This window comes from Musa acuminata, chromosome BXJ1-4, assembly GCF_036884655.1.
Source record: "Musa acuminata AAA Group cultivar baxijiao chromosome BXJ1-4, Cavendish_Baxijiao_AAA, whole genome shotgun sequence".
Lineage (NCBI taxonomy): Eukaryota > Viridiplantae > Streptophyta > Magnoliopsida > Zingiberales > Musaceae > Musa > Musa acuminata.
Genome location: NC_088330.1, coordinates 33,286,169 through 33,299,281, shown reverse-complemented (window position 1 = coordinate 33,299,281; position 13,113 = coordinate 33,286,169). Strand labels below are relative to the sequence as shown.

Genomic DNA, 13,113 nt, shown 5'->3' with positions numbered 1-13,113 from the left:
AGTCAGTGGACCGGCACAACTGGTCACCGTCCTCTCCAAGCCACGCCGTGTTTCGTAAGGTGTGTCGTATCATGTCTTCTCGCTGAGCGTTGACGTTGACTTGTGTGGCGAGCGTTATCACCCACTCGGCACTCACTAAGCGCGTGGTGCCGCTGAATGCGAACCCACCTCGGAGGCTTCCGCCCAAGGTTTCCCCGCGGCGGAGGATGGGGAACCCGGCTACGCCGCTCGGCGGCCGCAGCCCTTTCGACGGCAGGCGGAGGAGACGCGACAGCTGCGACGCCTCCCGGAGCTCCACGCCCTCGGTGTCGTCCGGGCGCAACCCCGTCAGCATCGCTGCCAGGGCGATTTCCTCGTGCTTCGGCTCGCCCGAGGCCAGATCGCCTTCTCCGACGGACGACTCGGAGGACTTCAAGGCGCCTTATGGTAAGCTTCTTCTCTTAGAACAGTGCGTCATGGGATCCGATCTTGGGAGGGAAAAAGAATTAGGGGAAAGGTGTAGCCTTTACTACAAAAGATTCTTATTTTAAGCTTATGTTTTGATTTAGGGGGTTGTCTTCACAAAAATTATTCTTGTTTTGTTTTGAAGCTTAAAATTGCCAGATTCCAAATTAATTCGATAGTGTTCTGAAATCATTCATGTCTCAGAAGTGGAAGGAGTTATGTTCGATCAAAAGAAATCTTCATTCTTCTGTCAATTCCTTCTTAAACTTGAAACCTATTTGTATACGTCACTTTGAACATTGATTAATTTGATTAGTTTGGGAAATATGGAATCACCAGCTTGCTTTTGTTATTGATTCACCAATAGAAGATCCTTTGAAACGGAACTTACTAATAGAAGCTAATTTAAGCAAATGTTTTGCTAAGGTTGGTTGGTATTTTGGGAGGTTTAACCAACTTGAAGAAGTCATAATTAAATTCAAACTCCTTGGTGGATTTGGATTTAATTAAAGATTCAAGTAAAAAGAGACCGAGGGTTAGGATTTGTTCCTATAACTACACCTAAATATATCTTGAGTCTTGGTGAGAGGAAGAGGCAAGACATTTTGGGTGCTAGGTTTCTAGAAAGAGTTGAGAGAAAAGTTCTTCGAGCTTATGTGAAGCGAGAGTTGTGCTTGAGTGAGAATAACTCAAGGATTGTGTGATTGATCTCATATATTGAAGAATTTAATTTTTTCTATGGATGTAGATAGGAAGTTGTCAAGCCATGTTACATCTTGTGTCAGTTTTTTGGTATGTTATTTATTTGTTGATCTCTGAGTTTATTTCATTAGTTTATTTGATCACTTTGGGAAATATTGGATCACCTGTTATTGATTCACCAATAGATGATCCTTTGAAAAAGAACTTATTAATAGAAGCTAATTCAAGCAAGATGTTTAATGTTTCAAAGTCAGTAGTTCATCTAATGCATTCTTATGAGATTATGAATTTGGATGCTTATTGTTACTGATGTGACAAATAGACATTAGCTCCTTTTGTTTCATGTCCAGTAGCTCATAAGATTCTTATTTCTGTAGTCACCCCATCTCTTAGCACCCAAGGAAGCTCCCATGGGAGCTTACAAGGTAGCAGGCGGCGCAGCATGGGAATGCATACCGATGGCAGCAGCCACTCTAGACATCAACCAGGAGCCATGAGATTGACCATCGCAGAGATCATGATGGCAACAAAGAACTTCTCCCCTTCTTTGATGATTGGACAAGGTGGGTCTGGGACTGTGTACAAAGCGCAGCTTGCCGATGGCACAGTGGTTGCAGTTAAGCGTGCCAAAAAGGTATATGGAGTGGATATGATGTTTCTTCTTGTATCTTGTTTATCCAGGTTTAGGCTGATACTGAACTTGGGGTGTGATACTCTGTAGAATGCCAACAACAGCCGTATGGATGCAGAATTCCAGAATGAGATTCAGACATTGGCATGCATTGAGCATCTGAATTTGGTAAGATTGCATGGGTTTTTGGAGCATCAAGATGAGAGACTTGTTGTTGTCGAGTATGTTCCCAATGGAACTCTTCGAGAACATCTTGATTGTAAGTTCCTAATGCCCATTTTCTAATTTTGTTGATGATGGTCGATTACATGGATTTCCTTGTTGATCTTCCTGTTTGACACTGTAATAGTTAGATACTATCCATTTCCACTTCTGATATGCTACCTTGTTTTGCCACTGGGACTCAGTGCCCTGCTGACATTTGTTTTGGTAAAATTCAGGTCAGCGAGGAAAAATTTTGGAACTTGCTACGCGGCTGGAAATTGCAATCGATGTGGCTCATGCTATCACATACCTTCATATGTATTCAGGTAGGTACTGCAGTGTTAGATTTTCTTAACTCCTTTGTTCTTTCCTATCATAAGCCAAATTGTGAATTGGAGAGCTTGGGGTATGTTTATAGCAGACATCACTCTTCTCTTAGAATACCAATAGCAAATCTATTCAGATGAATATTGTTCTTTAGCAGTTAAAGTTAGGAAGTATTCTTGTCTGAAGGGTTGCTAACATAATGCATGAAATTTTTGTGATGCAGATAATCCTATAATTCACAGGGATATTAAATCCTCGAACATCCTTCTCACGGATAATCTACGTGCTAAGGTTGCCGATTTTGGGTTTGCTCGACTTTTTATGGTGGAATCTGATGCCACCCATGTTTCGACCCAAGTAAAAGGGACCGCAGGCTACCTAGATCCAGAGTACTTAAGAACCTACCAACTTACAGTGAAGAGTGATGTCTACTCATTTGGGGTATTGCTGGTGGAATTAGTCTCTGGCAGGCGCCCTATAGAACCCAGGAGGGAACTCAACGAACGTCTTACAGCAAATTGGGTATGCCTCTGATGGTCTCTTACATGTGCTTCTCTCTGGTAATCAACAAATGTGAAATGTTGCCATTGTTATTTTGAGGTCGATATTCAAGGCAGCTCATAGTGAAGCACCAGTTGATTCAAATGTAAACATTATTTCAACCATAGATTACTAGGTTAACATAATCTTTTTCTGATGCTGGACAAGTCACTTCTAACAGGAAAGAATTATTGAAGGTGTTCCTTTCATACCTGCAATTACATTGTCAAAACAATGGCAAGTTAGTTTAGAAACCCTTCCGACTTTGGAGTCACCAATTAGTTCCTTAATGATAAGGTTTGGCATTTTCACAAAATTTGAATGTTGATATTATGCCTTTCATATCAGGTTATACGTCTTTCTTGAACTACTGCTAGCTTCTTTTGTGTTTGCAAAATAACCGAATGGCTATGTTCTGGACCAATCTGACTTGCCTCGGTTAAATGTACAGGCTATGAAGAAATTCATGAAGGGGAGCGGGATACAGACTCTAGATCCAAACCTTCAGCCAAGCCTAGCAACAAATTTCGTAGTCGAAAAGATCCTTGAACTTGCCTTGTTGTGCTTGGCTCCGACCAAGAAGAGCCGGCCCAGCATGCGGAGGTGTGCAGAAATCTTATGGACAGTACGCAAAGATTACAGGGAGATATTATCTTCAGATCTTCACTTCCCACCCTCCGGTCAGAGGAACCATTAAATGGATCATATGTTTTAATCAAAGAAGACCCAATATTTGTCAAAATTACCTGATATGATATAGGGAAGCTATAAATTTCTGTTTGAGATGCTGAATACTAATGTTTGTTGCAAGTAGAACATAATGATACCATTTTAATTGTGGAAAACTGTATTATCATTTTTAAGTGTAATTGTGTTGAGTGGGAACTTTGTACAATTTTAGTGCATTAACACACAAGATTGTCTTACACACATTCAGAGGTTGAATATAATGAAAATATTTCACTTTTTGACATCATTCTTCTTCCTTTTGTTCATAGAGAGTTTGGGGTAAAAATATTCACCAATTTTTTTCATCCTAGTCTTTATTTGTGAAATATTTGTCAAACTCTTATACTCTGTTCGAACTTGCTGATTAATGAGTTAATTGTAGCTTTTCAGTCATTATTTTGAAGTTGTATCAATAATTTTCTTCTCTGCATCTTAAAAATAAGATGCTCAAGTACTCTTTCATTGCTTGACAACCAAATACAACTTCCAACATAGAACTCACAGAGTAGAGACAGGTATCTTTGTTTAGATCAAATCTTGTTTCTGTGGTGATCATGATAGCAAGTGAAACTTATTAGGACAAAGCCACCTTTTCCATGCTGTGATATTAATTAGCAATTCAATTATGTCATACACATGTGGCAGCTCATTCCATCTTTCATGGGCTCAGTAGATACATATAAATGATTGGTAGATTGCACATGTGCTAACAATAAACAAGGGGTTGGGCCTACATCAATTGAACATCTTTAAAGTAGTCTCATCCTCTCCATGATGTATTTGTTGGTATTAGTGTTCATTCAGTGGGCTTCATGGACTCACAGAAATACTTTTATTGATTTTAATAAAATTATAAATCAAGAAAAAATATTTGGAAACAGTGTATGTTCATCCAGTATACAAAACTAATGGTGATGACAAATAATTGAGACACTATGATTAAGAATCACAGCAAAAACACTTTTGCAGGTAATTAAAATCACTAGTTGACCAACAGCAATGGAGCTTGACTTTAATGAACTTGTCAACATGATGTGAAGCAACGTGACATGTTACCTTTCCTTGATTCCATGTGAAGCAAAAGTCTTCTCTGTGTTCATGCTTCTTCTAGGAGATTGCAGGTTGAACAAGGCATGCTTCTTCTAGTCGACCGCTCAAAGAAAGAGAAGATAAACAAGAACAGAGATAATGGCAGAGACTCTTCCTTTGATTCTTCTGCCCGAAAGCTTTTCTCCTACTCCACCATTCAAAGGAAGACGAGATAAAAAAGGACAGAGATGATGACCTGTTCTTGACAGAGACTTTCCATTGATTATTTTGCCTGAAAGCTATTTTGGCAGCCATGGCAACCACCGCAACCTTCATCCATCCAATCATCTTTTGTGGCGATATAAACAAGTGTTGATTGCTTCTACGTAAAGGAAGAGTGTCCAAAGGCCCCCTGAAGGCAGGCTTGTGGCCACCAAATGGCTCCGCGGTCGCCGCCGTCCGCTGCCGCTCGGTGGGCCAAGCCCCGGCCGGCGAACTGGAGGGTGCTGCCGCTACTCCTCCTCCTCATCTCCGCCGCGTCGCTGCTGCTGGCTATCGGATTCCTCCGGGCGGCCTCGGGCGGCGTGCTCCGCCGCGCGAACGCCCTCGGCCGACAGTGCGCGCCGGGACTTGAGGGGAGCTCCGAAGGCGAGGATGGAGCAGGACATCGGCGGAGGATAGCGATGGTGAGTTTCTCCGACGAGGGCGGGGGGCAGGGGCGGGGACGGGGGCGGTCGTTCAGTGGCGTGGGGAAGGCGGTCGCGGGGAACAAGCAGGCGTACGCGGCGCGGATGGGTTACGTGTTCGTGGACGCGGGGGGAATGGTGGATCACAGCCGTCCGCCGAGCTGGAGCAAGATCTTGGCCGTCCGATCGCATCTGCCGCACTACGACTGGGTGTTCTGGAACGACGCTGTGAGTCTCTCTCTCTCTCTCTCGTCGTGAATTAAGTAGTGGCTTTGCTGTCTCCCACTCACTATCTCAATTATGTTGTCGTGAATTAAGTGGTGGATTTGGTTTCTTGGATTTTAGGACACGATGGTGATGAATCCAGCAATATCATTGGTAAGGCCGCCATATATTTTTCTCATTTGTATTCTTTTTTGTTTTATTACACAAAATAATAATAAACAATTCTAGATTTCTTATGCCAAAATAATAATAAACTCTACCAGGCTTGTGACTTAAAAGTTTGTAGAAATGTTTGACCCTCCACCCTCAATATATATTTTGTAAAAACTAATTTACAAATTTGATATAGTAAATATATTTATGAGTCATTAAAATTCACAAAATTGAGAAAATGAATCTCTCTTTTTTTTTTGGTACAAGTGATAACATATTTATTCTTTTAAATTTCAAATATTTTATTTTATCATCATCTTGTACCATTCATTTAAAATATTCAACCATACCATAACTTATTATGAAAAAACTTAATATAATCTTAACACATCAAAATTAGTTCATTGATATTCTCCATTCATAACAATTTCCACTAGTAAATGTAAAAAGTTGACCAACTTTTGTGGGAAAAGATAAATTGCTTGGGTTTAATGAAAGTTACAATGAGATTTAATTCTGTCTGCTGTAGATAAAAAAAAAAAAGAAGAAAAAAATAAAAAATTTCATAATAGAAATATTGCCTGAATTTTGTAGGAGAGTATCCTATATGCTGCGATTGGGCACACGAATCTTGACGCATCTCCCGATCTCATCGTGACTGAGGACACCAACGGGGTTAATGCAGGTCAGCTTTGGTGAATCTTCCTTATTCTTATTCCCTTATTTTTCTTAATTTTAAATTAATCTAATATTACTTTGATTTAAGTTGCTTATAATTATCGATATTGCACATAATTCTGAATCGAATTGAGCTTGCGGTACGTGCTATACATTTGATGTAAATGATGTCAATTTGTTGGTTCGACCCAATTGGAGTTTGTGTCCGACCGGGGCAAAACCTTTGGGCTCGGTTCGAGGATGGGTTGGGTTCGGGCAAGAATTGAATACTCAACCAATCCTCAAATTCTATAATGTTTAAAGCTTTATATAAAAAAAATGCCTAAAATATCTTTTATGTTTTTAAGAATACATCTGATTTGAATTCAAAAGTTCATTCTATAAATTGAATACTAAATATATTGGTTCATAAGAATTATGTTAGATCGAAACTTTTTTTTTTCGAGAAGAAACGAAAATTTTAATTTAGATTAAGGTTTATTTTAGTCTATATGATTTTGGTCATGTATCAATAAAGCCCTTATAGTTTACCTATATCTAAAATAATTCATATATTTTAAAAAACATAACATATAAGCTTATTCCGTCAAACATGTGTTAACAGACGTTAGAGTCCGGTTATGTGACATGTTGACTTATAATAAATTATTAATATAATGACATATATAATTTAAGTTTACAAAAGGATTAGGGTCCATTTTAACTCCTATGGTTTTGGCCATAGATCACTTAAGCCTTTATGATTTATTCGTATATAAAATAATCAATACATTTTAAAAAATGTAGCATATAAATTTCTCCTGTCAAGTCTGAGTTAATAGATGTTAGAGTTTGCTTATATGATATATATTGATTCATAATAAATCATTAATATAATGATATATGTAATTTAAGTTTAAAAAAGGGTTAAGATCGATCTTGTCAATGAAGAGGAAAAGGCAGAGGTCATAGTGGCGAACGAAGACGGAGAGGCAAAGGTAGGAGAGGCTGAAAGCGAAGGTGAGGGAAAACTAGACCATAATGTCATAGGCACGATGGGTGGGGGCGCAAGAGAGGACGAAGTGAGAGGTGGTGAGAATGAAGATGCTTAGGAGAAGGAAGAGGGATTAGAGATCATTATATGCTTAGCTTCGGACTAATCGATGCACATCCACTTATGGTAGGACCGGAAGCTCCTAAGCTCATCGTTAGCATATGAGAGATTATGTGCATATGACGCCCTGTTAGGTAGCGGTTCGGTGCTAATGTTGGTGGTCACTTGCACGACGACACTTCCTCCCACCATTGATGATGGTCTCAGTTTTTCTTTTAAAACTTAAATTAGATATATCATTATATTAATGGCTTATTATGAGTTAGCAAGGCACGTAAACAAATTCTATCATTTGTTAACTCAAACGGGAGAGGCTTATATGCTACATTTTTGAAAATATATGGATTATTTTAGACATGAATAAATAATAAAGACTTAAATGATCCATGGCCAAAACCACATGAAATAAAATGGACCTTAACTCTTTTTTAAATTTAAATTATATATGTCATTATATTAATGGTTTATTATGAATTAGCATATCACATAAGCAGATTTTAACATCTATTAACTTAAAGTTGACGGGAGGAACTTATATGCTATGTTTTTTAAAATGTAAAGGTTATTTTATATACGAATAAACTATAAAAGCATAAGTGAGTTAAATTATACATGTTATTATATTTAAATTAAATTATATTTTTTTAATTTAAATTATATATGTTATTATATTAAATAATTTATTATGAGTTAGCATACCACGTAGGCAAACTTTAACGTCTATTAACTTAAACTTAATGAGAGGGGCTAATATGCTATATTTTTTAAAATATAGTGGGTTATTTTATATACGAGTAAACCATAAGAGCATAAGTGGTACATGACCAAAATCACATGGCTAAAATATATCTTAATCTGTTTAATTTTAATTAATATTTTTTTATAGATTTTGGAGAGATATATTTTGACTTTAATATTATGATAATTTTTTTAAAAAAATACTTAAGTTTTAGAAATTTTCAAATAGCACCCAAGTCTGAAAATGATTATTTTCAAACTATTTTTCAAAATGATCATCATGTGCCCTAGTCATTCATTGCCCTCCACCTAGCTCCGTTGCCTCGTCGATCACCCCAATTCGTTGGATCCACCCATGATGAAGGCATAGCGGCCCTTGCTACCCTCACGTGAGGGCACAAGTAATATTGCACAATAACTCTGCAACCAACAATTTGATGAGAGTCAAAGGTTCAATAAGGTCCAACATGGGCCCTATAACTATTAAGAATTAAACGAAGAAGATAGAAAGATATAAATTGTAGAAGAAACTATGAAATGTATAAGATGTAATTGCCTAGTTCATTTTTATTATGAGCTCTTGATAGCTATTTATACACATTTAAAGATATAAAGAGAATTTTTCTCAACTGCTTAGAGATTTCCTCAACTCCCTTGAGGAAATATTATCTACTTATCATGCTCCCGCAAGATTGAGCTTCCATCAAGGATGCCGATCTTGGACCGATGAGATGAAAAAAGTTTGCGGGCGAAAGGCTTTGTGAGTGAGTCTGCTAGTTGATCAGCTATATGTACGTGAGAAACACGGAATTGATGTCTGACAACTTGATCTCGCACGAAGTGGAAGTCGATGGCAATGTGTTTCATGCGGGAATGGAACACTAGATTAACATATAAGTAGGTAGCTCCAATAACTGTGGAGTTGACGTTAAGTTCCTTGAGCAGATTTGTGACTCAATTGAGTTCAGCAGCGGCGGTGGCGATGGCACAGTATTCAGCTTCAATTGTAAATCGTGCAACCGTCTTTTGTTTTTTAGAACTCCAACTGATTGGAGTAGCTCCAAGGAAGACAATGTATCTTGACGTAAATGCCCTATCATCAAAGTTCCCTGCCCAATCAATATCAGCAAAGGCATGGAGATGGAGTGAAGTATTTTTACGAAGAAAAATGTCATGATTAAGAGTCCCTTTAAGATACCGCAAAATTCATTTGATCACAGACCAATGCGTAGTAGATGGTCGATACATGAATTGCGATAATTTATTGACGGCAAATGAAATATCTGGACTTCTTCATCACTAAGAGAATGACCTATCAAAGCTAAATCATCAATGATAACTTTGATATTTTGTAGATAACCAGCAATAGTACTTCCCCCTTGTTTCCTTTTTATCAGATTGGAGAGAAGTCCGAGCATGCGAGTACGCAAGCGATTTGCCAAAGTTGTTTGTAACTTGCACCATGCTTCTACAGTAGTCGTACATGAGGATATCAACGGGGCAATGGATCTAGCAACAGAAGCTTGAATAGCTTGAAGGATGAGGCGATCTTGACGTAACCATAGTTTATGGGCTGGATTTGGCACTGGACTGGATTCACCTCATCTGGGATGTTGATTATTTCAAGTGGACACTAGAGAGAGCCATCAACGTAACCTAGGAGATCATAGCCAAATAGAAGATTAAAAAGTTATGCCCGCCAAGATGCGTAGTTGCCGCCTTTGGATAATTTGAAGGGAATGAGTGCTGCAGCATTGATGGTGATAAGACTTTGAGAAGTGCTCAGAGTCTCTGCAGAAACAGGGACAGGAATATCGGAAGAGGAAAATAAAGACATCCCAGATATTTTATGGCGGTTTAAGTGATCTTTACAAAAGATGTAAAGATATAGGAGGGAGGGAGGAGGAGAAAAGCATATCGATGCGCTACAGAGGAGGCTACAGCAATGGGCGAGGAAGCTACAGCGATGGGCGAGGAAGCTGTAGAGGAGGCTGCAGTGATGCACTACAGAGGAGGCTGCAGTGATGGGCGAGGAAGCTGCAGCGATGAGCAAGAAATCTGCAGCAATTAGGTGAAAAGAAAAAAAAAATCTATAGCAGTTACAATTGCAGAGAAATTGCTACGGTAGAGGGAAGCGACTGCAAATGGAAGCTGTAAAAACTGCAATCGTTCCTGCAGCAGAAGATGGCTGTGGCGGTAAGGATGGCGACAGCAGCACTTCTCGCTCGAATGAGATGTGGGAACGAGGAGGAGAGATCGCCCTGTTGCCGCAGGAAGGCAGTGATGGCTGTGGCGGTAAGGATGTAAGTAGCACTTGCGAGGACGGCGACGATCGACACCGGAGGAGATGTAAGTAGCAACACTATCCTTTCCAACTGAACAGAAAAGAGGAGCAGTAGAAAGCTTCGACAGAGCTGCCTACATCCGTAAGGAAGAAGGCTCTGATACCATGTTAAGAATTAAACGAAGAAGATAGAAATAGAAATTGTAGTAGAAACTATGAAATGTATAAGATGTAATTGCCTAGTTCATTTTTATAGTAAGCTCTTGATAGCTATTTATACACACTTAGCAAGAGGTTATACATATTTAGCATAGAGGATTTTTCTTAACTGCTTAGAGATTTCCTCAACTGTCTTGAGAAAATCTTATCCTCCTCCCTCTTTACCTTCAATAGTGAGCGAGGAAGGAGGGGAGGATGGCTCATCATCGTGGCTCGACGAGTGAGGGCCAAAATGGGCAAAGCAACCACGCGTAAAACAAAGCTTTCGAGAAGACGGAGGCATGACCAAGGATGGTGTAAGGATTTTTCAAAATGATAAATGATAATGAAACTTAGAAGTTTTTTTTTTTTTTGAGAATTCACCTATATATATATATATATATATATATAATTTTATTAAATTATGAAATTAAAATAAAAGGGAAGGATATCCATTGCATGCCGATTTGGTTCTCCGCGTGGCTTTCGCAGGCGTCTTCTTCGTGCGGCGATCGGAGTGGAGCGACAAGTTCTTGCAGACATGGTGGAACCAGACGTCCTTCGTTCGCTTCGGATCCACCAAGAGCGGCGACAACGACGCGCTGAAGCACCTGCTCCGCACCCTCCCGGCGGAGGAACTGGGAGCCCACGTCGCTGTGTCGCCCGCGCAGTGCCTCTTCAACTCCTACCCCTGGGTTCCCACGCTCAAGTCGCTGCACCGCCTCTTCACCTCGCCGCGGGCTACCTGGAACGGTATCGCTTCTTCTCCCTCCGACTGCTTGATTCACATTGTATCCAACTGCTAATCCTCGCTTCCTTGCTTCCCGTCAGGCGTCTACTCCGACGGCGATTTCCTAGTCCACCTCGCTGGCTTGGATGACAAGAAGAAGTGGCTCATCAACATGCTTGACGAAATGAGACCTGTTTAGCGGAGAACATTCCCTTCTGTTTTATGCTCTAAAAGAAGAGCCTGGTGAAGGTAGTCAAAGAAGAGATACAGGTTTTGTAACGTATGTATGTAATCGTAGATACGTACAAATACTGTTGTATAAGAAGATTAGATGTACAGAAAAAGGATTTATTATTCCTTAAAATGATTGAATAAAGGGCTGTAAATTTCATAATGATAGTTTATACTAGATCCAAAATTTTTAAACCTATAAGTTCGGTATTAAAGAACATAACACTCAAATAAGGTATCATTGGTGTCTAAAGTCTAAGAACCAAATACCCAATTAGGACTACAGAGTCGTTGTCTAACGATGAGATATCATTAACCATCCAACATTCCATAAATGGATCATTTAGTGAACTCATTCTCTAATGAGCATTAGCACAATATCCCTAGTGTCCCATACAAGTAGTTATGAGACTAACTGCCTCCATCATATGGATGGATATATAGCACACTAGTATGTCAGGTTATCTCGATGTCCCTCTCGAGTAATCTATGAAATATTCAAGGTCTACGTTTAAAGACGAATTGGTCTCATTATCATGATCTCATCATGATCCAATTCTCATTTCACGGATCTAAGGACATCACAATATATTCATTATCTAATATAAAGTAAAAACATATCATAATAATTGTAACATCCCTGATTAGTCTCATATCGAAAGTGGACAAGATTAAGATTGGCTTATAAGGGTCTGATGAGTGTATTACTATCAACTTCAGCTTAAGCATTTTGGTTAGTAGTTTAGACCAAACGAAGTTGATAGGCCAGTTAGCCCATTAGGCCCAGGTCGTGATATTTGGTATCAGAGCCGACCTAGCATTTGGGCATGGTGAGGGGGCTCGAGTAGGAAAGGGCTACCCGTAAACGGAGTCAGAGGACTCGTCACGGCGTGAAGCCACCACTGAGCTATGCCTCACATACACTATGCTAGAGCCTGATCTGGGTTATGTTGGGGCTTGACGAGGACGTCAAGCCTAAAATTGTAACTAATAATCTTTCCACTGCTACATCACCACAAGCAACATCACGCCTAGTATATAACATAGTATACATGATTGACCCTATCGTTGACGTATAGGGTATCATATCTATGTCTGCTCTTCTACATGAGTCTTTGGGGACATACTTTTGGAAAGTGGTATTTTATGTTTCATTGGTATGACACTTCTCTTAAAATTTTTCATGTCAAACCTTTTAATAATAGTGTCTATGTACTTTGATTGGGACAAGTGAAGCATCCTCTTAGATATAACTCTATAGATCCAAATTTTCAGAATATATGGTGCTTTATTTAAGTTATTAATGAAGAAGTGTCTAGATAACCAAGTCTTAACCATGAAGAGCATTCCTATATCATTCCCAATGATTAGAATGTCATCCACATATAGCACCAAGAAGGTGCTATAGCACTCTCATTTATATTCTTGTATACATAAGGCTCATCTTCATTCTTAACATGCTGTTAACGAATCCTTCGTAGAGAAGTATCT

General features: G+C 39.3%; 2 protein-coding genes across 2 annotated transcripts; both read left to right on the top strand.

Annotated features, from left to right (window-relative positions):
- Positions 1-132: 132 nt before the first annotated feature.
- On the top strand, positions 133-3,819 carry LOC135654930 (calmodulin-binding receptor-like cytoplasmic kinase 2). Its single transcript, XM_065175677.1, has 6 exons — positions 133-426; positions 1,524-1,780; positions 1,868-2,036; positions 2,218-2,307; positions 2,532-2,830; positions 3,300-3,819. The coding sequence occupies exons 1-6, from the start codon at positions 207-209 to the stop codon at positions 3,543-3,545; spliced, it is 1,281 nt and encodes a 426-aa protein (XP_065031749.1). The 5' UTR covers positions 133-206; the 3' UTR covers positions 3,546-3,819.
- Positions 3,820-4,947: 1,128 nt separating this feature from the next.
- On the top strand, positions 4,948-11,785 carry LOC135654898 (probable alpha-1,6-mannosyltransferase MNN10). Its single transcript, XM_065175675.1, has 5 exons — positions 4,948-5,520; positions 5,638-5,670; positions 6,265-6,355; positions 11,154-11,414; positions 11,493-11,785. Exons 1-5 carry the CDS (start codon positions 5,044-5,046, stop codon positions 11,588-11,590), a joined length of 960 nt encoding a protein of 319 aa, XP_065031747.1. The 5' UTR covers positions 4,948-5,043; the 3' UTR covers positions 11,591-11,785.
- Positions 11,786-13,113: the final 1,328 nt, after the last annotated feature.